General features: G+C 49.5%; 1 protein-coding gene across 2 annotated transcripts in view; it reads left to right on the top strand.

The window, feature by feature from the left end:
- NACC2 (NACC family member 2) overlaps positions 1 to 24,224 on the top strand; it is a 55,648-nt gene extending 31,424 nt beyond the window's left edge. For both annotated transcript variants that reach the window (XM_083875532.1, XM_083875533.1), the window contains 5 exons: positions 4,626 to 5,549; positions 13,824 to 13,991; positions 16,578 to 16,683; positions 17,505 to 17,602; positions 19,113 to 24,224. In XM_083875532.1, the coding sequence (XP_083731658.1) occupies positions 4,688 to 5,549; positions 13,824 to 13,991; positions 16,578 to 16,683; positions 17,505 to 17,602; positions 19,113 to 19,615 (1,737 nt within the window). In that variant the 5' untranslated portion in view covers positions 4,626 to 4,687 and the 3' untranslated portion in view covers positions 19,616 to 24,224. The remainder of the gene's footprint in view (positions 1 to 4,625; positions 5,550 to 13,823; positions 13,992 to 16,577; positions 16,684 to 17,504; positions 17,603 to 19,112) is intronic.
- Positions 24,225 to 25,476: the final 1,252 nt, after the last annotated feature.

The following is a 25,476-nucleotide window of genomic DNA, read 5'->3' as shown; positions in this document are numbered from 1 at the left end:
GGATGTTTGTCTGGTTTTAATCCAGTTTTATCCATATATTCCCATTTGGAGATGCCCAGCTGATGATCTGTCTCACCTGTAGGACACTCCAGCTCAAAGGGGGCTGGATTTTTTGAGGTGATGGTCATGCTGGGGGCTCCTCCTGCACCTTGGGATGCAGCTCAGCTTGGAAGATGAGATTCGAAAAATACGGTTTCCATCTGTAATTGCAAAGGTCATTTCTCCTGCAGCACAGCTCTTCCTGTGTCAGATGGGCTGAGGCCATTTCAAACCCTTCAAGAGTCACTTGGTGCGCTATTTAAAAGAAAAATGATCATATTTAATAGAGTAATTTTAAAGTTAGAAATTAACAAGCTTTATTGCATTTGCTGTCTAATCACAGTAGCTTTTTGCTGCTGTTGTTTTTAGGGAATGTGAGGTTTGGTGGTGAGCAGGTTCTCCTGGGCTTGCAGGGCTGTTTTATTTTATTTCTCCATGATTTGGGGTTGGTGGTGGTTTTGGGTTGGGTTTTGGGAAGCTTTTTTAAAATATATTCTTGTCATAAAAAGGAAGGGGCAGAGGGAGGAAGAAGAAGAAATTCCAGCAGTCCTGGCTGATGGTTTATTAGGGTGGTTTGGACTTTTGCAGCTTCCTTGTGTGGTTTTGCTCATGTGCCTTGATGCTCTTTCTAAACCAAACATTCTCATTTCCCCATTTCCCTGAGAGCTGCATTTTGGGAGGGACCAATTGTCTGGAGCATCTTGGTTCAAACTCTCCTGGGAGGTTTTATCTGAGATTTGTCAAAGATTTGGGATGCTGGGGCACTTTGTGGGTTCTTAAACATACCCCAAACCAGCACAATGTGGTGTTTTTAGGGAGATACAGGGGTTGCTCCTGACAAGCCTGTTTGTTTATAGAGCAAATTCTCAGTAATATTAATAATTGATATTTATTTTAAGTTTGGCTTGTTCTGCGTTACCGAGCTGTCCTTGGCTGGTCCCACACATCCTGCCCTGCTGGGTCCAAGGAGGTCCATCCAAGGCCTCCCTGTTGTCTTCCTCAGCTCTGAGGGAGCCCTTTCTGGAAGAAAAGAGGAGGAAATCCTTCTCCACCCGTGTTCTCCCCATCACCATGGATGAGGCTTCCTTAGGTGCCTGAGCAGTGATGGTTTTTCTGTGACTCAGTGATTTTTCTCAGTGATTTTCACAGATTTGGAGCGGATCTTTGTTTGCCAGGGCAGATCCCATCCTTTCCCCAGCAGAGATGGGTGGCGTGGTGGTTGGGAGAGGTTTTGGGCTCTCAGGCTTGGTCGTTGTGGTACCTCCTCAGGGGATGTCACCTTGGTCCCCTCTTGGCAGCTTTGCCTCCTCACCAGCACTAGGCAGAGACCCCAGTGACCTCCTGAGGGGTTTGGATGAGAGTGTTGAGCATTCCCAAGCCGTTCCTGGTGTGGGAGCAGCGTGGTTCTCCAGGCTCTGTGAGGTCCTGTGGGATTCAGCCGTGTCAGAGGGGTTTGCTGGGAGCACTTCCCTGCCCTGGGCTTGAACTGAATGCACCAAACATCCCTGTGGATGTGGAAGTGGAGCTGTGAGCAGGATCAGGAGGGAAAGGGTCAGGCTGGAGCATCAGCAGCCCTGTGCTCCCTGCAGTTATCCTGCTCTAGGGACGGCCTCGCCTCTCATCCTGGAATTTTAACTGTGTGTGACCCTCGGAGGCAGCAATTGAGCCAAATCCGAGGCCAATGGCACAAGGAAAAACGCTCTGGGCAAGGGAGAAATAAGCAAAGGGAGGCCCCACCCTCTTTCCCAGAAAAAAGCACCAAACATGCTCAATAAATGCGAAGGTAATTTAAAATCTGAATCCAGGAGACAATGTGACTGGGATTTCATTACTTAAGCAAATGGATTTGCTTTTAGTGGATTCAGCCACAGACTGAAAGAAGCTTTCCCCAAGGGGTAAACATTTTTCCTGCATTTGAAAGGCTTTCTTCTATTGGGGGGGGGGGGATCTTGGGGGGGACAGGAAGCAAAACTGTGGCTGCCTAAAGAGCACCTTTATTTTGGGCAGATTTGGGCATTCCCAAAGCTGTGCTTTTGGGCAGGTGCTTTTGGGGTGGGATGCTGGGCCAGGTGGGGAGGATGCTGGATCAGGCAGGAGGATGCTGGGGGGGATGCAGGGGTTGTTGAGGGGATGTAGAGGATGCTGTGGGGGATGTTGGGGTGGCTGCAGGGGACATGCTAAGGATGCAGGAGGGATGCAGGAGGGTGCAGGGGACATGCTAAGGATGCAGGAGGGATGCAGGAGGATGCAGGGGACATGCTAAGGATGCAGGAGGGATGCAGGAGGATGCAGGGGACATGCTAAGGATGCAGGAGGGATGCAGGACCATGCTGGGGGCACATGGGGGTAATGCAGGAGAACGCTGAGGGCATGCAGAGGTGATGCAGGAGGATGCTGGGGGGATGTGAGGGGATGCAGGAGGATGCTCGGGATGCTGAGGGGATACAGGGGATGCTGGGGGTACAGGAGGGTGCTGGGGGGGTGCAGGGGATGCTCACCACCCCTGCTCTGTGCCTTCCCCTGGCCGCAGGAGTTAACCAGCAGCAGTGCCAGCTCTGCAGACTGTTTGGAATAGTTTAAATGCTTTGACACTCTGGATGTACTAGATGGCAGGGGAGGCAGTTTACAGCGTAATTCATATGCAAAACTGCACTATAAATTTAAAACCTGTCTCAGTTGCCGTGGCACCACTAAGCATTTCATCAGCATACAGTACAGTATTTCTGCCATCTTTGTTTGCATTGCAGTGACTCATCAAAAGTCTGTCTTGTACCAACACTGAGAGCATTCCTCTGGCACTGATATTTCTCTGTTTTTAAAGCTTCGGTTTGAAACTGGCATTTACTTCAGGTCCCTAATCAAAGGGCTCTATTCATTGCAGAGAGCAGCCTGAATGTTAATCTGCATCCGGCCTATTCATTTAGATGCTGTGCGCTGCCGGGGAGATTTGACTTGGTAAAAGCTTGAGCTCCAGCAGATACAAACCCAGGGCTTGATACTATATTTTATTTTCCCCCTCCCCTGAGCACTCGGCGGTCGGGGGATCTCGGAGCCCCTCGGCAGCGGCGGCGCCGGGGACGCTGCTCAAGGTACGTTCGCTCCCGGCCAGGCGAAGGCACCGCGAACTTCCTCGCTTGGAAGAATATTTTTTTTTTTTTTTTAACCATGCAGATACAATTAAATTGGCTCCGAGTGTGTTCCCTTTTCTTCCTGTTACCCCGTGGCCTTGCAGATAGGACTTTTTTTTTTTCTTTTCTTTTCTTTTTTTTTTTTTTTCTCCCCTCGGCAATGGGAACAGAGCAGCTCTTTGTGGGTTATTATTTTCTTTCCAGAGATTTTTTTTTAATCTTTCTCAGATAAACTTCTATATTTTTTTTCTCCTTTTTTTTTTTTTTCTAATATCATTCTTCTGAGCTTTCAGCATTAGTTAAACGTAGGTTTTTTTTTTTTTTGTTTTTTTTTTTTTTTTTTTTTTTTTTTTTCTTCAGTAGTATTACAGGCAGAGAGGATTTTAAATCTCAGGACTCTTTGGGGAGGGAGCACGGGGGAGGTCTGGGCTCGGTGAATCCGCAGTGATTTGCTCCGCTGGAGTTTCAGCGCCCAGGCTGCACCAGCGCTACCTGCTCGGGCTTTGCGCACAGCTCCCTTCCAACGCCAGGCTCCTCTTTTTTGGGGGGGGAGGTGGAAGCAGGAATTCTGCCCGTGGCCAAAAGGTACAGCCGGCCCTGGAGAGCGGCCGTGGCGGGATGCGGAGCCGCAGCCGCCGCCTCCAGCCCGGGGTCGCTCGGAGGATCCTCACTCCGGTACCCGGGGGCACCGGGCTGGGGGCCAGGGGGGCTCTGCCTGCACCAGGGGCTGGGCTGGGGCTCCCCCTGCCCCGCTCGGGATCTGGGGGAGGAAAATAAGAAGACAACTTGGTAGGCGTCTCGCTGCGGCAGGCACGTTGGTTTGTTTTATTGGGGCTCAAATATCTGGCTTAATTTGGAGATAAGCCTCGTTTTGTTGGAGGATAAATCTGTTGAGAAGGGGTTTAACTGTTGAAATGCTCCCTCTTTCTGGTGCAAATGGGAAGATTGCTTTTCAAAGTGCTTTTTCCTGGGAGCTCTCGCTCCGGCAGAATCCTGTATTTATTTCGGGCAGAATGGCACATTGTTTTATAAATATCTTTTCTGTAGTTTCAACATAGCTGCTGGTTGTTGTGTTTCTTATATAATGCTACCGAGATCTGTCTGACTGCCTTTCCTTTGCTTTACTGTTCTCTCCCATTATCGTTCAGATTTTCCTGCATAAAGTAAAAAAACCCCGGGGGAATAAATCAGTGGTGCTTATTTAAACAGACCACAACTTGAAGGAAATACTTGCATTTTTTTGGAATATCCTTTGCCATCCACCAATAGCATCCCCAACGTCTCTCAAAACCGTCGATAAGTAGTTTTTATAAGCGATTGCTTTTTCCACGTTGGCTCTCAGGGCTCTGCCTGGAGCCTTTGATGTCGGGCGAGGTGGGTTCCTGTGCTCCCTGCCTTGCTTTGGTGAACCATCTAAAAACGTTGTTCCTCTTCTTCCCTGCCTTCTCCGTTTTTCAGATGTGCCCTACTTTGGATATCCCTGCATTGAATGTCTGAGGAGCTCCAGCCGACCCTGAGCCATGTCGCAGATGTTGCACATAGAGATTCCCAACTTCGGGAACACCGTTCTGGGCTGCCTCAACGAGCAGCGGCTGCTGGGGCTCTACTGCGATGTCTCCATCGTGGTGAAGGGCCAAGCCTTCAAGGCTCACCGGGCCGTGCTGGCCGCCAGCAGCCTCTACTTCCGAGACTTGTTCAGTGGGAACAGCAAAAACGCCTTTGAGCTGCCGGGCACCGTCCCCCCGGCTTGCTTCCAGCAGATCCTGTCCTTCTGCTACACCGGCAAGCTGACCATGGCGGCCAGCGAGCAGCTGGTGGTGATGTACACGGCGGGCTTCCTGCAGATCCAGCACATCGTGGAGAAAGGGACGGACTTGATGTTCAAGGTCAGCTCGCCCCACTGTGACTCTCAGACCACCATGATCGAAGACCCCAGCTCGGAGCCGCAGAGCCCCTGCAACCAGCTGCAGTCGGCCTCGGCGCCCTACGTCATGTCCCCCTCCATGCCCATCCCGCTCCTGACGCGGGTCAAGCACGAGAACCTGGAGCTGCAGGCGCTGCCCGGCCTGCCCGGCAAGCGGCCCCTGGATCCCGGTGCCCGGGACGGCCCCGGCGGCGCCGGCGGCACCAACGCGGGGCCCCTGAAGCTGTCACGGGTCTCCTACTACGGCGTGCCCAACCTGGCCACGCTGATCCCCAACGTGCAGCAGGTGCAGTACTCGCAGGGGGAGCGCACCAGCCCCGGGGCCAGCAGCATCCCCACCACAGACAGCCCCACCTCCTACCACAACGAGGAGGATGAGGAGGATGACGAGGCCTATGACACCATGGTGGAGGAGCAGTACGGGCAGATGTACATCAAGTCGTCGGGAGGATACTCTGGTAATGGATGTCTCTCTCTCTCCTTGGGTTTTCTGCTGGTTTGTGGTGGTTGCGTGGTGCTGGTCCAGCCACCGTGGGCAATTTTGGGTTGTTCACCAGCCTTTTATCTTTTGTTTGTTGGGTTTTGCCCACATGATAGGTTTGGTGCCTACCCCATGCCATCACTCCCCAACTGGGAGATGCTTTGGATGAGAGGCTGCATCATCCACCAGGGTCAGCCCAGCCCTTGGTTTTTTAGCTGAGGCTGCCAGCGAGGAGCCTGGTGGTTGCATGAGCCCTGTGGTGGTGGCATCCATCCCAAGGTGATGGCTGAGCTCACCTGCCCTGGGTCATCCATGGCAAGGGGACACCAGCCCTTTTGGCCCAGGGCGAGGTGGTCACTTTGGGAGTCATCTTCTGTCTTGGCTTTTTAGAGTTAGAGTTTCCAAAAATGTGATGAACATGTGGTATTTAGAGGAAGAGAGAAGAACAGCAACTAAATCATTTTTATAGAAGTTAAGTAGGAATATCTACAGAGGAAGGAAAGATGGACTTTTCTCCACACCACCCGAAGTGCCCCTCTCACCTTTGCCAGCCTTGTCCCACACATCACTGCCAGAAAGGGCAAAGCAGTCTGGGGGCTTGATGTTCTTTTATTTCCCCATTAGAAACACAGTGCCCAGAATTAAGTAAAATCCCTCTCCAGCCCTTCCAGAATTTGGGATTAAGGGATGAGTGTGAATCCCTCCATGGGCATCAGACAGAGGAGGCAGCTTCACTTTGGTGGTGCTTGGCTGGGAGCTGCTGCTCAGCCCCAAGGTGGGCACAGGGACGCAAATCCCTTTCTCTCCCACTTCCTTGGACATGCAGCCCCTTTCCTTGGGCACTTTGCAGGGCTCAGACCCTCCTGAGGAGCCAGGACAGGTGGGATGCACATCCGGGGGGGCTCAGTTCCAGAGGGGAGATGCCCTCTGGGTGCTGTCCTGTGTGGAAGCAGCTCCCAGCACCCCACCCAGATGGAGCTGGCAGTGTCCCACAAGGAAGCTCAGCCTCTCAGAGGCCTCCCCGTGGGAGCTGCAGGTGTTTGTGGCAGGTGTTTGATCCTCAGGAGGTCCCCAGGGAGGGACGTCTTCCCAGCGGCTCCGGCCGCACGCAGCATCCCCTCGCCTGGAGCTGCTTCCCCTGCTCTGGCTCCTGGAATTGCAGCACTAACGTTGCAAATATTTTAACTTTGGTTCATTGAGGAGCTTTCCTCAAAGCTGCTTGCTTTTAGCCTTCACTAAGGAAGACTAAGGAAGGAACTTAACTAAGGAAGGAACAAGATTTGGCAAATATAGGACAATTTTTGTTACCTACAGCCAGACTTCTTTAGTACTGAGAGTGGGCTCACCCCCACACACTGTCCCGTCCCATCCCACCCAATCCCATCCCATGCCAGGAACAGTAGCTCAACATCCTCTTGGCACATTCCCCTGCCAGACAGCAAGCAGATAAGAAGTATTTTCCAAGGTATTTTTTCTCCAAGCCATATGAAAAAGAGGGAAAGCAGAGCAAAGTTATTATTGTAATATTAGAAGTATTTGCTAGGAAAGTGGACAAGCAGTTGTAGGAAATGAGCCTCAAAAGCCTGAGTGCTTCTCCCTGCCCTGCCTCAGGTCCTTGTGGTTGGGATGGGGCAGGAGAGGAGTGGGATCAGGGGTGGGACAAGGTCAGGGTCTCCTCCATGGCTGCTGTTAGAGTCAGACTGAACAGGAATTGTGCTGTTGCCCACTTCTTTTGGGTTTATTTTTCTTTTCCCCACTGTGGTGAGTAATGTGGGTTTGCCTTCAGCATTACTCCTTGGAGCAGTGGGATTATGCCCTTGGACTGTGTTTTCCATCCCTGTCACGGGGCCAGTTCCTGCAGAAACAGAACAAAACCAATTCAGAAGGCAAGGACAGGACCAGCCCGGGGATGGTGCAGGCAGCAGCTCTGAGCCTGTCCCTAATCCTTGTTGGGCAGGAGTCATCCCTGTTGGAAAAGTGAAAATCCCAGCAGCTTTCTCAGGTGTCACTGGAGATGCTGCAGCCCTTGTGCCAGAGCTGGGCATCCCCCAGCCAAGTTTTCCTGCTTGTTTTCTGTAGGGAGAACCAGGTGGTGATGCCGAGGCCATGCAGGGAAGAGGCAGGTTGTAAGGCTCTAAATATCCCACATTTCTGCTGAAATTCCTCTTCCTCACCTGTACCTTTCAAGGGAGTTTCCTGTTTGAAATAAGCCAGCTATAGGTATCAGCCTTCCTGGAAAAGAGAGCCTGCAAAAAAAAAGAGATTACAAAAAGTAAAACCTAAGCTGTTCCATTATGGGTTGGACTTGTAGAGCTAACTGTGTTTTAATTACTCGGGATAAACTGTACCCTCTCAAAAGGTGCAGAATAATGAAACCATAAGATGGAAGAGAGAAGGCAGCTAATCCTGCTCCTGGCATGGAGATCCCCACAGCCTCACAAAAGCCTGGGGGAGGGGGGAGCCCTTTAAAATAGGGATTGCCAAGGTTTCCAAGAGCCCTGTTTGTGAAAACAAAAACAAAGCCAAAGAGGAGCAGAGCAGACGAAGCTCTGAATTTCAGAGAGGGTTGCTGGATTTTTTTCCTTCTTTTTCTCTGCTTTTTATTCCCCATGTGAAGTGTTGGTGCTGGTGAGGGTGTGGTGGGACACTGGTGGCTGATGCTCTTCACCTGCCTTCAGCATCATCTCTTGGAGGGGTCACCAATCCTCTTCTTACCCCAAGGCTGGGGGTTTTTAATTTATTTTCTTCACTCCTTTTTGTAGTCAGAACCATTCCAAATCTCCAAAGCTGGATCAGAGCCACATCTCCAAATCATAGAATCCTTAAGGTTGGAAAAGGCCTCCAAGATCAAACTTTGACCACCAAGAGCCCTGAGTGCCCCGTCCAGTCATTCCTTGGGCACCTCCAGGGATGGGGACTCCAACACCTCCCTGGAGCAGCCCCTTCCAATGTCTGAACACCTTTTCCATGAAGAAATTCCTCCTGATGTCCAACCTGACCCTTCTCTGGCACAAACAGCTCGAGGCTGTTTCCCCTTGGAGGAAACCTGGGGGAAGAGGCTGATGCCACCTGCAGTGGTGACACCAGTGTGAGGGACCACGACAAGTGTTGGACCTGCAAAAGGACCAGCAGGATGAGGCCAGAACTAAACACAGAAGGGTCAGGCTTAGCTGTTGGCAGACAGGGTGGCAGCTGGGGGTAGGAAAAGGTGCCTCAGTTTCCCCCCAGGCTGTGGCCACGTTTGGTGGCTGTGGTGTCACCGGCGCCGTGCCGGGCTGGCGGCACTGCGGTAAAATGGCTCCTCACTCCAGAACTAGGTCTGGTTATGGAGGAACATGTGGGCCTCGAGGACACGAGCGAGACTTAATGAGGTTTCCAGCATCTGATCCGAGGAACGCACAACTCCAGAAAATATTAAACAAAAGCAAAGTATTTTTATCCCCGTTAATTACAGCGTCGTGGGCCTGAGCTGAAGTGGGTTTCAGCAGGACTTGCAGATGCTCGGCGCTTTTCTGCACTGAGCCACGTTCTTGTCAGTCAGCTCTCTGCTGAGCAGATGCAGTTAATTTAATTTTGACAGGCACCAGCGAAGTTGTGCGAGGGTCCGTCCTCCTCCCCTGCTCCTGCTGCACCGGTTTGCAGGGAAAAGGGAAAAAATCTTTATGCAGCAAATGGCTGGAATGTAAAGGCCGGACTTGAAAGTTACGAAATCCCGAACTGACAAGAGCACACTTCATTAAAAATTCATCTAAAATAGCCATTATAGAATAGTTGTGGTAATTAGCTGAGAGAATAGTTTTCTCTCCTGGCCTCTGATTCCTGACAGTAAGGAAAGAGGGCAAGGAACAACCCAGAATCCCAAATGATGCAGCCCGTGCAGCATCCCGAGCAGAGCCCGGGCACGACGCGCTGCAGCGACGTAAATCACAGCCGTGACGCCGGGTGATTGCAGCTGCCTGCCACTGCAGGGACAGGGACCTGACCCTGCAAGGTCCCACCTGTCCCTGTGGGGGCCAGCCTGTGCACAGGGAAGATGCTCAGCAGCAAAGAGCTCGTGGATTTTTAGGAAGTGAAGCGGGCATAGGCTGCGCCGGTCATCCACCACAGCACTTTTTTTGCAGAGGGATTTCAACACCTGGAAACTGCTGCAAAGGCAGGGTGTGTGTGTCTTTATGTGACAATTGGTCACAGATTGGTGTTGATGGTCTTAGAGGCCTTTTCCAAGCTGGGTGGCTCTGTGGTGGCACTGCCCCATCCCCACCCCAGCACAGGGGGGGATGGCTGAGCCCCACGCCGGGGGCACTCAGCCTCTGGCCTTTTTTGGCATTAAACTCCCAGCCCCAGTTTTCTTCACTCTGAACCACAGATGTTTAATTTTAGGCTGGCAGATGTTTCACTCCTGGCTGAGATCTGAGGCAAAGGCAAGATAGGGGTATTTATAAACCAGTAATATTTTTCCTATACTAATTCCAGATTACCTCCCTGTATAAATAGGTCACAAATCAAACAGCCACATTTCAGTACGTGGGTATAAATGTACTATTTGGGAAATGTAAACTCTCCCCGTTGGGACTCTGTGATGAATCTATCCCATGGTGCTTGTGTGTGTCCTCTGCTACAGGTTTACATCTGCAGCAGATGCTGGTGATGCTGAGGCTCTGGAGGGAAGATATTTTTGGGGTGGTCCCACTGCCAGTGGAAAATAGGCTGATGGGAGAGAAATGTTGTTAAAATATTGCTGTTTGAAAAGAGACTTCTGGCTGTGTAGGGAACAGGGAAGAGCTATCCACTTGTTGGTGTCCGTGGTGGAGCAGGTGAGGATGGGTTCTTAAGCCATTTCTGCAGTTCTGTTGGGACTCTGCAAACATCAATTTTTGGGTGAGGCTCCATCACTCTGATCTTTCTGTATCTCCAAACCCCATTCCTAAACCAGAAGCAGTTGTTTCTTACCCACAGGAGAACCTCGATGTTTATGTGCAGTTTGGAGAACCCAAACTGGTAGGAAATGAGGGTTCCTGACTCATTTTGAAGCTCTGCTTGTTAGGATTGTCAGGAGCTGAGGAGATAAGTGAGTTCTGGGGCCAGGTGTGTGTCCAGCAATTCCCAGGCACTCACCTGAGCAGCCCATCCCCAGCAAATCTGGCCCCAAACAACTCGGGTGGGACATGCAAAAATCCCAATGTCACCAAACCATCCTGGGTTCAGCACTAAGGTGCTGTAAGGGACCTCTGGAGTGGACAGTGTGTTTTAGGGATAAGGAGGACATGCCCCAGCATCATGCAGAGCCTGGAGCCCTGGGGCGTGGGCCAGTGAGTTAGTTTGAGGCTGTTCCTTCAGCCAAAAAAATCCAGGAAAATGGGTATTTCCCATTCTGTACCACCTGTTGCAGCTGCAGCATCCAGCTCAGTTAGGGATAAAAGCATATATCCAAATAAATAAAATATTCCAGTGTTTGGCTGGCAGCTCTCGTGGCTTCCTCTGTAATGATTTCCTGCCCCTCTCTGCTGGCTGGGAGCTCCTTTCTTGTTCAGGAACAAAACTGTATTTAACAATACTTCCCATTGTTTGCCCTTTCATTCAAAGGGAAGGAGCCGCTGCCCTCTGAAGATACAAATTAATTAGAAGCAAATACTCTCCTGTTCTCCGGAGCAGAAAGGCCAAACAGAGTGGCTTTCTTTGGAAACATGGGACCAAAGTGGCTCTTGTGTCCTGCTCCTTTACATAACTGATTGCTATCTGCTCAATTGAGGTGCCACTGAAAGCCCCAAACCTCTTTTGGTTTGGTTGATTTTTGTGCTCATGCTTGAACAGAAAACAAAGTCCCTCAAAATGATTCACGGCTGTATTTAATAAGAGATTTATGGACAGTGAGGCAACAGGACAGATGTAACCAAAATCCAGCAGTGGGTTGAGTTGCACTTGGTCTTTTTAGCTGAGTTTTAGTTTGTTTTATGAAGTGTTTGATTTCACAGGAAGGAATAGAAATTTCTCCATGTTTTCTCGTGTAGAAAGTGAAATGTCTTCAGAGTCAAAGAATTTCTTCAACTCAGGACTGTCCCCAACCTGTCCTGAAAAGCTGCTGTTCTTTCAGCAAAGAGATTTGACACCAAATCCTTCAAAATTTCTTCAGGGTGGGAGAACAAACACAGTGCTCATGCTGATGTTTCTCTTCCCTGCCTCATTAGTGCTACTGTAGGATCCCTTTGGCCTCCAAAATTGGGATTTTATGGAATGTTTGCCTGTGGAAGATGCTTTTATATCACTTAAAAAATACCTGGAGGCCTCTAATCTGAGAGTCTGTGCAGGATTCTGCTTCTCTTCAGCAGCTCCACTGTTTTTTGGGTGCTGATGGGCATTGACCTGAGTCATTGGTTAAAGGAAAAATGAAATATTAAAAATTCAATTTTAATAACCTGGGCAGAGCCCTGTGCTGGGGTGGGATTATGTAGGACACATACACAGCTCCTGGGGGTTGTATATTTAATTTTGCCTCTGGGAGCTGACTGAGATGTCCCTTTCTCCCCTTGAGCTGCCCCTGCCTTGGCAGAGCCAAAAAGCCAAAAGGGAAGGACAGCAGAGCAGGACTGGTTCCTCCATACCCGCTGTCCCTCTGCTTTGGGTTTATTTAAGCTGGAAAATATCAATATTTAACTGGGTATGGTTTGTTTATCACCCTTTGAAAGCCTCAAAATAGAGCTGGTCTTTGAGATTCACCATCAGCAGGAGTTGACCCCCATTTCCAACGGGATCTTGGATCTGGATGCTTGGGAATATTGGGAATATTGGAGCTGGGAATGCCAATGGCACAGACTCTGCACAGATAACGGGGCTGTGACGGGGCGCAAGAAGTTTAAACCCCCCCTGTGAGTTGTTCTGCTGCTGTTGGGTCCTGACTCCCTGAGCAAGGGCCATCCCCTGGTATTCCAGAAGCCCTCCTGGCATTGCTCAGGGCCAGAGGGAGCCCTGAGGGTGGGGATGCTCCCGGAGCCTGCGATAGGATGCCACGGCCCAGCACGGCATCGCGGGCATGTCCTACTTAGAACACTGCTCCCTTTGTCCCCTGAGCCATCACCCCCGGTTACTGCAGCAACAAGTCTGCAAAACTTGTTATTTTATCTGCAGAGAGGAAAAGTGGCCCCCAGGACTCCGGGATAATCGCAGGAAGAGACACCTCTGGAGCAGGAGACATTTTGAGTTCAGAAACGCTCATAGCTGGGGTTTCTGCTTCTCTCAGTGTTCACAGATATTCAAGCACAGAGCTGGGTTTTGGGGTTGTATGTGGCACTTGCCATGTTAGCAAACAGTTTTGAGGGGAAAAAGGTGGCTCATGGTAGAGCTGGGCTGCAGTTCAGCCCTGGAACTGTTCCCACCATGTCCTGAAGCTGATGTGCATGGTCAGCCCTTGTTGCTGTCAAAAATTGTCATTTTAAGCAATCCAATCTTGGATTGTAAATGTGCTTTAGAAACCAATCCTGTGTGTGCCCACATTACCCAGATATGGAGGTGCTGCCAGGACAGCCCAGTATTTCCAGCTTTAACATGTTACTGGCTGCTCCTGGGCAGTGGTGGGCTCTGGGGATGGTGCACCAGAGGAAGTTGGGAATATCTGGTATTTTGGTTTTGAAGCTACATCTTAATAACAACTTTTGCCTTGTTGGTGGGGACTTCTCTTGTTACTGAGAGGAAAAGTTGGCCCGCAGAAGGCAGAGGAAGAGAAGGGGGGCTGGAGGTGGCTGGTGGGCGCATCTCAGGAGAGGCTCTGGTGACCTTTCTCAGAGCAGAGGTGTCTGCAGGGTCTGGATTTTAACTTCAGCAGGAAAAACCATCAAGAGAAGGAATGATGGAACTGCTGCAGGTGTTCATCAAACTGGAGCAATTTCCTGTCTGTTTAGAGCCCCCTGGTGAAGTTCCTGCCACCCTTCTGGGGTGTTTGGGGCAGCAGCTCCGTGTGCTGCGCTTGCAGAGCAATTCCAGCTGTGTAGAGCTGTCCATTTTCACAAATTATTAACTCAGGAGAACTTAAAGCATAATTAGACTCTAAGAATCCCTCTTGCAGAACCTGAGACTGCCGTGGAGGGGGAGACCAAGGGATTTTTCCAAGCTTTCAGGTTGCCCCATGGCTGGACGTGGTTGGACGTCTGGAGGAGGGAATATTTCCAACTGCTGCGTGAAGAATCCAAAGCCTGACCTCCTGTCAGCATTGTGCCTGCACGATGAGTTATTTTAACAGTTTTCCCTTTTAATTTTGAAGTTGCCCAAGAGAAGCCAGAGCAGATCCCTCTGGAGAACCGCTCGTGTGTCCTGATCCGCCGGGATCTGGTGGCTCTCCCCGCCAGCCTCATCAGCCAGATCGGATACCGCTGCCACCCAAAGCTCTACTCGGAGGGAGACCCTGGGGAAAAACTCGAGCTTGTTGCAGGTAACTTGCCTTTAGAATGCCTGTGGATTGCTGCTGCTTTCCTTCTGGGCTTGTGTTCTCCATCTTGCTGCAGTCGTGCATCTCGTGTGCCCTTGCTGTGTCTTTCTGGATGATTCGTCATCGGTTGTCTTTTCGAAAAGTTCCGAGTTGCCTTTAATTTGCTGATAGAAAAAAATGTGTCATTAACAGGATTTATTCAATTGAATTAATTTAGCATTTTAATTGAATTCTGCAGCTTGTGTTCTTCCTGCTCGGTGTGGCTGCAGCGAGTATGTTTTCATTTAGAATCACAGATTTAAAAACTCAACAACTCCCCCCACCCAAAAAAAAAATTTCTACATTATAAGATCTACAAAGCAAATGAGATAAAATTTGTGTCAGTGAACAAGCTTTGAAAAGCCTGTAAAAGTTTTTTTATAAATTCACTAAGTGGTCAAACACTGCAGCAGGAAGAGAAGGAATTGAGTTTGGTCCTTTCTTCTGTCTTTACTTTCATTTTGGGGAAAATTTACAGTGCTGAGGGAATTTACTCCTTCTCTGTAAAAGATTTCTGGCCAGTGTGAGGTTGAAGATGGTGCTGTTTAGACAGTGTAGAGCTGGATGAAGATTGAAACCAGGTGGCTGTGCCAGCCCAGGCACCCCCAGCACTGCACAGAAAGTGTTTAACTGGAGGGACCAGGTCAAATTCCAGTGGAAATAACCATATTCTGCTTTTAGAAGTTCCCCCAGCTTTACTTTGCTGTGGGTTTTTTCCTTGGTTGTAGCTGTGTGGGGAAGACTGGGCAGGACATCCCAGACCTGCCCCAGGTGGGGAGGTTTAATTAATCCCTGCAAAGCCCTTAGTCCAAAAAGGACATGTGGCAGCACAGCCCATCCAAATCACTTGTTCTTCTTCCCTTCCAGTCATTTCTGTCTTGGTGAGTGGCATGATTTCATTTCCAGTCTGTAGAAGGAGCCAGGATTTCAGGGGATGCCCACAAAGGTTTGCAACTGACAGAGGATGGGACTTTGATGGAAGGCAAAACACAGCATACAATCACAAGTATTTATTTTGTATCTGGAATATTCATTTGGTACCCATTTCCATTTAATGTGAGACTTCTTAAAACCATCAAGTGGTGCAGGTTATTTTCACAGTGAGAGCTGCAAATTGGCTTGAGGCAACTCTGCTTGATTTACATTTTTCAATCTGGAAAAAGAGTAGATTAATATCACGAACCGATAGTGGCTGCCCGGTTATTTTTCATTTATTGAAGTGAAGTTCTCAGTGGTGGCTGGTGTTTGCTCTGATGCCTTATCTCCTAAAATCCAAAATAAACCCCCCTAATTCCTGTCTCAGACCTGAAGGGGGGGCTTGATCCCGCCGTGAAAGTTTGCCTCAACTCTCCAAGTGGGAGTGGTTTTTCTTTTGTTTCTGTTTTTTCATGCCACAATTGATTCAGCACATTTGAGCAGCCCTCTCTGAAAAAGGGTCTTTAACAAGGCTTGCAGTCACCACAGCACATCTGAGGGAGGGACTGAGGCTCTTACTGAAAAAAAAAAACAAAATAGAAAAGCTCATTAGATGAATGAGAATGAGCAAAATTCCTGGTGAGATGTGGCACTGCTCAGAGATCCAGAGGGATGCTGGATCCTGGGGCAGGGTGAGTGGCCTGGGGTGCCTCTGGTGCCAGGGGAGCTGCAGAGGGTCAGGCTCAGGGGCTGCTCCATCCAGAAGCTCAGGGACAATCATCTTCCCTGGAAAATCCAGGAAGAGATATTACTTCTCCAGCAGATGTTTTTATATCTTGAGAACAGAGTGTGTTCTGGATCCAGCTATGACCCATTATTTAATCTTAATTAAAAGCAAATACCAAAAACCCTCTCATGTAACAGAATGCTTGAAAAAATGGGATAACCTCTCCCTGGAAGCGATGCCGAGGCAGGAGCGGTTTGGTCTGTGAGCAGAGTAAAAAGGTTTGATATAAAACCTGCTGTAAAGCACTGCCAGACCTCTGGATGTGTCCAGCTGCTTTGCAGAGGGCTCCTTTCTCTTCCAGAAAACATCCTGAAAGGCAGCATGTTCAAAGGCAGCAGTTCCTGTGCATTAGAAGGAAAATTCCCTCCTCACCAGAGGTATCAAGAGGTGATGGGCTGAGGTTTTGGAAGCAGTTAGATCTGTAACCAAGTACCTCTTTCTGTGCTAGATGAGGTTTTTTCTTTCATTTCCAGCTCTATGTTCAACAGTCTTGCACTGGAATAAAGAGAAAAGGCCAAATGGATTGGGGTTTTCTCGCTTCAGAAAGAATGAATAATCGGGTCTGTACATATGAAATCACAGTGTAAGCCTTGCACTGTGTGCATTGGGGAGAAAATGAGAATCCTTTCATTTGATTCCCATAGACTTCCTGTCTCTACAGATAAAATAAGGAGTTGTTATTGCCTAGGACTTGCCAAGGCCCCAAGGATTTGTCAGGATTTTCCAGAAATCCTGCCGTCCTTGTTGCAGCAGGTGAAGAACAGGTTCCCACCAGTGAGGAGGAGCTGTTGGTGGCTCTGTGAGTGTGCCAGGGGTTCATTTTGGATTGTCCCTCTCCACCCTTGCAGGCTCAGGCGTTTACATCACCCGGGGGCAGCTGATGAATTGCCATTTATGTGCTGGTGTCAAACACAAGGTGCTGCTGAGACGTCTCCTGGCCACCTTCTTCGATCGGTATGTCCCGTCCTGTCCCACTGCCCCTCGTGCTGTCCCCAGGGGTTCATTCCCTTCCTCTCCCAGGGGTTTAACCCTGTGTCACGAGTGCTTCACCCTCTGCACTCAGCTCTGTGCATTTTCCTTATGATGCTTGAAGACTTTATCCCATTTCCATGCACATTTCCCATTCCTCACCTTCAAATCCTGGTGATCCCTCCAGTAGAAGCTGCAGAGAGGAGGGCAGGGCAGTGGCTGGGCCCTGATCCCCTCCCCAGGTATTCTGGTGTCTGGTGCAAGCTTTACCAGTGGCTCTCTCACCAGTCAGAATATGAAGGGCACAGCCTTGTACCTGTGATGTTTGGTGGGTCTGAACCTCAGGCTGAAATATGGTTATGGTGTGGAAGAAGGAGGACTCGCAGGTGGGGAGAAGAGAGGTTTATTCAACCCTGAAATCCACTGAAGAGTGAGGCTCAGGGGCTCAGGTTACCCATTACGTACCAGGGGCATCTCCAGGGCAAGGAGATACCCAGAACCAATCCTGGGGATGGGAGGAGTGACCAAGAACAGGGGACAATTGGCAGGGCCATCTATGGACAGAAAGGGGAGTGGGGAACTTGATGCCTGCCTGAGTCACCCTGAAGCCTCACTAGAACTTTTTAGGCTTAGGGTGTGGTGGCAGTGATTGACAAGATCCATCACCAGGAAAAAACCACAGGGAATTGGGATGGGGGCGTGTAGGGATAAACCATTACAAAGCTAATAACAAAACATACAGAACTTTAGAAAACCCCAGAATGCACACCACAACAGCCAAGGATCTCCCTTTGCCTTCCCCACAGGAACACTCTTGCCAACAGCTGCGGAACTGGAATCCGGTCCTCCACCAGCGATCCCAGCAGGAAGCCCTTGGACAGCAGGGTCCTCAATGCAGTCAAATGTAAGGACAGGGAAGTTCTGCTGCTGGGGTGGAGCCTGGCCCAGCCCCAGGCAGGGATGGCCCCTCTGTCGTGTGATAATGGTGGAATTAGGTTGTTGGAAAATAGATTTATTTTTCAGTTTGCATCGTTTTTTGATTCCCCAGAGAAGCTGTGGGTGGGATCTGCTCTCCATCAGCCACTTCCCCTGTGGATACCTGGAGCGTTTTGGGATAGGAGGTGCTGGAAAGGGAGGAGCTGAAGGCCGGAGGAAACCCTGAGGGGTGCAGAAAATCTGTTTGCCATGGGCTTCATATGCAGTGGAAATCACTGTGTTCTCTCACCCTGGCTGAATTCTGGGGTGTAAATCTTTGTGTAAATATTACTGTACTGGAAAACAAAACTCTAAGCAAATTTTTAAATTTTGTTTTTAAGATTTGGAAGAGCAATCTTTCCCCTCTCTAATTGTTAAATCCAAGGGCCTTCCAGCTGCCCTGGGAGATCTGTAGCATGTGGGCAAAAGGGATAAGAGGGCAGGTGTTCAGTAATGTGGTTGAACATGGAGTCAGCTCCCTGTTAGCAGTGTTATCCTGGAGAGTCCCAACTCTGGACTTTCCATCCATGGTCCTTCCTGAGTGGGGCTGGAAGGGCATTGCTGTTGTGTGCCAGGATATAGGATGGGTTCCCCCTGCCTGGATTTCTCCCTGTGCACGAGCTTTAGCTGACAGTTACTCACCGTGGCTGTTCCCTGAATACTGCTCTGTAACATCAGGGGCTTGGCAGGGGAGTAGGACACGAGGGATTGCAGGGCTCCTGCAGCTCCCAGCTCCTCCTGGCTCCCACTGGATGTGCCAGCAGAGGGATGTGGGAGCAGCCAGGCTGCTGGTGGCACCAGGAGAGGGACAGGCAGAGGACAATCCCTTGGGCAGCCCCTCAGCTCTGACATTTCCTGCAGCACTGTGGGTTTAGGAGCCATTCATGGAGCTGCTTCTGGAGAGTTTGCGGGATCTTTTCTGTGTCCGCCTCTGCTTTGGCCATCTCCCCACCCTGTGGCTGTGGGTGCCAGCTCTGGGGCTCCCCATGGAGTGAGGGGCCCTTCTCCATCCCCCTCCCTCTGCCACCTGAGGTTTTTATACCTTCTGCTTTTATCCCTTCCTGATCATGTCTCCAGCTGAGGAGTTTTGTGTGGTGAGCTCAGGTCTGTGGGTGAAGCTCCACTCCCACCTGGGAGTCCAGGATCACCTTTGTGCCACTCCCCCTGAAGCCTGAGCCCTGTGTCTCTCTGTCTTTGCAGTGTATTGTCAGAATTTTGCCCTGAGCTTTAAGAAGAGAGAGATCCCCCCTTCTCCATCCCCTTCCCTCTGCCACCTGGGGTGTTTATACCTTCTGCTTTTATCCCTTTCTGATAATGTGGAGGAGCTTTGTGTGGAGAGCTCAGGTGTGTGGGTGAAGCTCTGCTCCCACCTCGAGTTCGGGATCATCTTTGTGCCACTCCCCCTGAAGCCTGAGCCCCGTGTCTCCCTGTCTTTGCAGTGTATTGTCAGAATTTTGCCCCGAGCTTTAAGGAGAGCGAGATGAACGTGATCGCGGCCGACATGTGCACCAACGCGCGGCGTGTCCGCAAGCGCTGGCTGCCCAAGATCAAATCCATGCTGCCCGAGGGGATGGAGATGTACCGCACCGTCATGGGCTCCTCCACAAACACTGTCCCCCTGGAGCCCCCCGACTTCCAGCCCAACACTGCTCAAGTCTTCGAGCAGCGCATCTATGCAGAGAGGAGGAGCGACTCGGGGACTATAGTAGCCTTGAGAACTAACACAGTGAATGTAGAGCTGAGCAATGGATCCAACCAGTCCTTCGAGCAGAGCGAGGATGCCGAAGGCGCCGGCTCCGTGATCCAGGAGGCAGCTGCCACAGATGCCATGGCATCGGAAACCCAAAGCACTCCCCAACCTTTTGAACAAGGTTCGGGCTCCTCCAGCCGGCCCGAAACCCCCGTGAGGAGACAAGATGGTACTTATGGAGGGACTTTATAAAGAGAGAGCAAACATTTCATGACCTATAAGGGATCTGTAATACTAAAGCTGCTTGCATGCATTACTAATACAAAAGAAAAAAAAATGTGATCAAGCCACTTACCTACTGAACTGCTACTGTTGCCTGAAAAAAATGTGATTTTTATTCTGCTTGTATTTAAAATTTATGAAGGAAATAATCGCATTCGTTATACTGTAAACGACTAGGTCTGTGGCGACCTACTTAAAAAAATATTGGGCTCCTTTTTTGATATTCCTGAGGTTAGTCTATAAGATTGTAGCTTTTTCTTTTTGTTTTTTCTTCCTTTCCTTTCCTTTTTTTTTTCCTTTTGGTTTTTTGTTTCTTTTTGTTTGTTTGTTTTAAGAAGGGGAGGAGAAAAGCTAGCCACCCCCTACCCACCACCACCACCACCCCGTCATCACCCCATCCATCACTCAGCTCAGAAGTAAAGCCATCGTTAACCTTGTCCTCTAAGGAGAGTTTTGTCACTGAACAGGAAAGCGAGGTGTGTTCGGGTGCAGGTGCTGTGACTGGCCGTGTTTGTCTCGGGAAAGGGCTCGAGCCAAGTGGGATGGGCTGGGGGAAATCGTGACAGTGACGGTGACCAGATCCCCCTGGAGATCAGGGGGAGCCCTGGCCGTGGGTGCTGTTGTCCCGGGGAGTTTCCTGCGGCTCCCTGGAGCGGGGATGGTTCAGGCTGGCACGTGTTGGGAGGACTGCGTGGGATGCAGGTGGAGAGCCTGGCCGCCGTTGTGGTTGTGGTCTGGTTTTTGCCCAATACTGGCTGGGTTTGGGTTTGGTTTCTCTCCCTCCCTCTCTTCCTCCCTCCCAGCCACTCCTTTTCCTTTGCTTCTCCATGTTTGCACCTTCCCGTCCCCAGCCCTGGGTGGCCGGGCTCTGTCACCCCTCTGCACCCCGGGGCGTGCAGGTCCTGGGGCACCTCCTGGGAGGGGAGGAGCCCCCCCTCAGGCTGTGAAGGGATTTGGGGAGGAATCTGAGCATGGAGAGCACGTTGTTCTTGCTCCAAAGGGCACGGAGTCGGGAGCTCTCAGTGTTGCCTCCTGGCAGCATCCGCACCGGAGGCAGAGCTCAGTCAGTGCGTGCAGAGCTCACCCTCTGCCCCCTCCCTCCTCCCCAGGCCAACCAGGCTCTCGCTTTTTAAAAATTTAGAGTGCATTGGATGCAAAAATTAAAAGAAAAAAAATGAGCTCTGTGCCCTTCTGTGAAGAGGTTTTGGGGAGGAGGAAGCACTTTGCCTCCTGCTCACCCTCCCGCAGCCCCTTCTGGGGAAAACCCAATGTGGAGTTACTTGTCTTTGTTTTTGTTGTTGCAGGCTGATGTCCCCAGGCTGCGGTGGCTTTGGTGGCCTCGGGGTGGGACTTGTGGGTGTCCCTGGAGCCTGATGGGCAGCAGGTACCTGCTCTGTCCCTCACCTTCCCAAACCCCAAAGTGACCAGGATGTGTCCCAGCTCTGGAGGGACACTGCAGCTCCCCCCGGGGTGCTGGGGCCAGGCCAGGGGGCCCACAGGGATGGCACTGCTGGGGTGCCCCCAAGGGATGGGGACAGAGCCCTGAAAGCCAAGTTTGGCTTTTTCCTTTTTTTTCCCTTTCCTTTTGTAATGATGATGATTTTTACTGTGACTTAACGACCTGCTTTAATGACACTTGCAGCTTGTTCTTTAACACGTTTGGGACTAGGAACAAGGTGCACCAAGAGTCACTTTTTTGGCTGCTGTGGCTGTGCTCCTCTTTTCTTTCCTGCTTTGATTCCCTAATCCAGACAGCGCTTTGCTCAGGGTTTTCTTCCTTCTTTGTATTTCCATTGGGAAAGGGGGAGTGGGGAGAGGATAACCCAACTTTTTGGCCATTTGTTTTGTTTTCTTTGATACTTGAAGCAGTTTTTTGCATCGTAAATAACGAGGCTGCCCAGCCTGTGCCACTGCTCCTGACACAACAAATCAGTGATGGGGGGTGTCCTGCCCCACGTCGGGTTTTGGCTTTTTTAGGGGGGACTGTGATGCCCCAGACCAGGTTTTGGGGGCTGGTGCAGGTGCAGAGGTGTGGGATGCTTTGGAGAAGTGGGAATGGGCACGGCTCTATTTGCACTTTACCCACATCACTAAACAAACCCGGGGACCACGGGCTGAGCTCGGGGAGGGGGAAGCTTTGTCCCCAGCCATCCCTGGGGACACAGAGCAATCCCTTGGCCCTGCGATGTCCCCACTCCCCCAGGGGCAGCTCAGCCAGCTTGGTGGGGCTCAGGTTTGACTGAGGACCCTCCTGATCCCCAAATTCTTTGGGTTTGCCAAAAGTTTGAGGCGAAGCCGGGAGCGGCTCCGGGCGCCCCGGAGATCAAAAGTCGTCCCTTGTGTGTGTGTCTGTGTGCATATATATAAATATAAATATAGAGAGAAAAGATATTGCCGAGGGTTCTCCCTCCTCCTTTTTGGCACTTGCTGGGGGTGGGGAGCAGGCTGAGCCCCCCGGCCAGGGGCTGCACTTGGCTGGAGGGATTAATTCTGGACCAAACCTGTTCCCAGACAGCCGGGGGGGCCACCGGGGGGGCAGCAGCAAAGTACTTGAATGGCTTAGGACAGAGAGTCTGGAGAGAGTCAAGTTGCACAGTGAAAATATATATTTTTATACCTAGCACAACTTCCTGTATATTTTGGGGTTTTTTTCCTTTCTTTTTATTTTCTTTCCTTTCCTTTTTTTTTTTTTTTCTCTTTTTTTTTTTCCTGATTTGGGTTTGTTTTATTAATTATTATTATTATTATTAGGAAGGCAAACTTCTAAAATGTGAAGGGCGTTGGGTTTTTCCTTATCTGGTAGATGAGGGCAAGCATTTTGCACTAATGTTTCCTGTGTGTGGAGGATTAATGATATGTTTGAAAATGTTATATGGTAATGATTGTATTCTTCCGAGAAAAAAAAAAAAAAAGGCAAAAAAAAAAATAACCCCTTAAAACTGAATGTAAGGTGAGAACAGAGCAGTCCATCGATTGTATGCGGCTTTCCTGAGTGCCTTAGAATTTTTTGATCATTTTTTTTCCAAGGAAAACAGATTAAGAAGATCAGATCATAACCGACTCCTTCCTCCTCTTTGTTTACGACACTATTTTAAATTCTAGAATTTTTGGGGCTGCTTTAATAATGTGAATAGGAAAACTGCATTCATCTAGGTCTGACAGTGTAAAATCAGAGCATCAGTATTTATGGTATGTCTGCACCTTTATTCTTATGCTTGACTATTAGCAATATTACCTGTATATTCTATATCTAAAGTTATACCAAGCACCTTTTAACGAGCGCAGAGTGTAAAAGCACCCGAGTTCCCCCCGCAGCTGCCATAGCGTAGGACCAGCTCCTCTCCTCCTCGTTAGCGCTAATTAAACACCGCTTTGCCGAGGGGCTGCATGACCCTCTGCCACCCCCACGGGCCGGTGACACGGTGACAATTCCCGACCTTTCCCGGCGGGGAGGGCTGGGAGCGGCTCCTCGGGAAATCCCCCCGGAGGATGCGGGGTGGGAACCGCGCCCACCCAGCGCCCCAGAACTGGACCTGCCCCCGGGCTTTGGGGAGCAGAGCGAGACCCCTCCGTGCTGTCCCCCAGGGGGTGTCCCCAGCCCTCCCGCGGGTTTTTTCCTGGAAAAACGCTCGCTGCGAATGGAGAAGGAGCCCGTGGGAAGGCGGGCTGAGCCCCGGAGTGTCCCCAGAGTGTCCCCAGCTGTCCCCTGAGCCCCCCCATGGCCAGTCCGCAGCCATCCCGGGATTCAACTGCTGTTCCAAGTGTTCCTGCTCTCCAAACCGTGCTGGGAGCGAGGGAGGGGGCGAGGGGACACACTCACATTGGAAACCCCTCCACTCCTCCTTGAGTTTCTTCCACTGTTAAAAAAAAAAAAAAAAAAAAAAGAAAAAAAAAAAAAGCGTTTTGCACACACACAAAAAAATTTACAAAAAAAATATCGTGGTTTTTATGTCAATGTTAAAAAATAAAATAAAAGCCAAAACTTGCAATACTATTTTTAGCAGACGAGAATAAAGAAAAAGTAAATAAATAAAATAATTAATAAATAATGAAAAAACCAACTGAGTATAAATGTATAAATATTTTTGACTTGAACATTTGGATGGCACTTGATTCAAATAGAACATTAATCCTTTGGACAGAATGTTTGGGGAAAAAAAAGGACTTAAAGTACAAGGTTGTTTTTAAAGCGTCTTCATAGGGTATTAAGTAGTACTGTAATTCATGACTGTTAAAAATACTTTCTGTGCTGTAAGGAAATCTCACAGTACCACTGAATTATGTTCCTCAACTGTCTCAGCCACGAACGATGCTAGCTTCTTTTTTTTTTTTTTTAATTTTATTTTATTTTATTTTTTATCGTGCATTATTCACTAGTATTTATGTGCTCTTACTCTGTATAGTTCAGACTGTTATTTTGTAGCCATGGCTGACACGATATATCAGTAACTAAAAAAAAAAAAAGAGAGAAAAGATGAAGACCACCCCCCTCCCCCCGAGCTGGAACTGTGCTCATTGCTGTTTTCATATGATGAAAAAAAAAATCCATTAAAAAAAACAAAACAAAACAAACAAAAAAAACCAACCCGATGTGATCATTAATTGTAAAACGCTTTGTAAAATTCACATTTACAAAATAATAAAGTAAATTACAATTAAAAGGTTTCCTTTGCTCTGTTCTCTGTCTTTCTGGGTAGTGTTAGCAGGGGGTTGTTAATAGATGCTGAAGGGGCTCTGATGGCTCAGGTTACACTTCAAGGTATGAAACACCCCCCAGATTTGGCCAATTGAAAGGTTTTACCCAAATTTTGGGGGTTTGGGGTTCCCTGCACTGCCATGGGCTCTCCCCCCACCTCACCTGATGTGGTTTGAACATCTTTTGGCTTTTTTACCTGGACACATCACACACTCCCTCCCTCCCTCCACACTTACTGCTTACAAAACCTAATACTTGTTATTATGATCATCATTTAAAACTGAATTTGCAGCACTCCCAGATCAGTCTGGGGCTTTGCCAGAGAGTGAGGCTGGGACCAGAGGATGCTCCGAGCAGCGTCCAGCACTCCTGGCTCTGCCCAGGATGGGGCTGGCATAGGGGTTGTGTTGGCTTCAGGATGAGGAGAGGGAAAAGATTTCAAAGCCAGAGAGGCTGGGTCCCACGGAGGGCTGGGGGTGTTTGCTGTCAGGGTGGTAAATCTCCTCTCTGTAATTTTTGCCTTTTTTTTTTTTCACCCCCCCCCCCTCAACCCAATTGGCCATAAAATTGCTGAGAAGCTGCAATTTCCTCAGCTTAGCAAAATAGAAGTGCCCAAAACCACTTGCATTTGGGGTTTCATTTAATCTCATCTCGCTGAAAAGAAAAAAATAAAAAAACCACAGAACTTGGATGCTTCGCGCACGGCGCATTCCGCCGCGTTATATAAACCATTTCAAACTGATTTATTCTAAATGAGTTGTTATAATCAGAATTTTCCTTATGAGCAGCTTTCTTGCAAACGTCAGTGTTTCAGGGAGGGGAAGAAAGAAAAAAAAAACAACAAAAAAACCAACCAACCCCAACCCCATCGTACGCCCGCTCCAATATTTCAAACTGATTACTTCTAAACACCAGCGCTAAAATTAGGTCTTTGGTGTGTGGTATTGTCAGAGTGGGTGTATTATGATCTGCAGAGAGTATAAAAAGATAAATGAGTTATTTAACCAAGTAAACGACGTTGCTGTAGAAATGTGCTGAGGGAAAATGCGCAGGGAGGGGGGTTGGCTCACGCCGGCTGGGCCCCGGGATTGCGGCAGCAGGCGTTGGGGGGGATGATGAGAAGGGGGTTTTCTTT

This window comes from Zosterops lateralis (assembly GCF_965231275.1).
Source record: "Zosterops lateralis genome assembly, chromosome: 20".
NCBI classification, from domain to species: Eukaryota; Metazoa; Chordata; class Aves; order Passeriformes; family Zosteropidae; genus Zosterops; species Zosterops lateralis.
The sequence above is the reverse complement of the archived record's forward strand: the minus strand, read 5'-3'. Positions and strand labels throughout refer to the sequence as shown.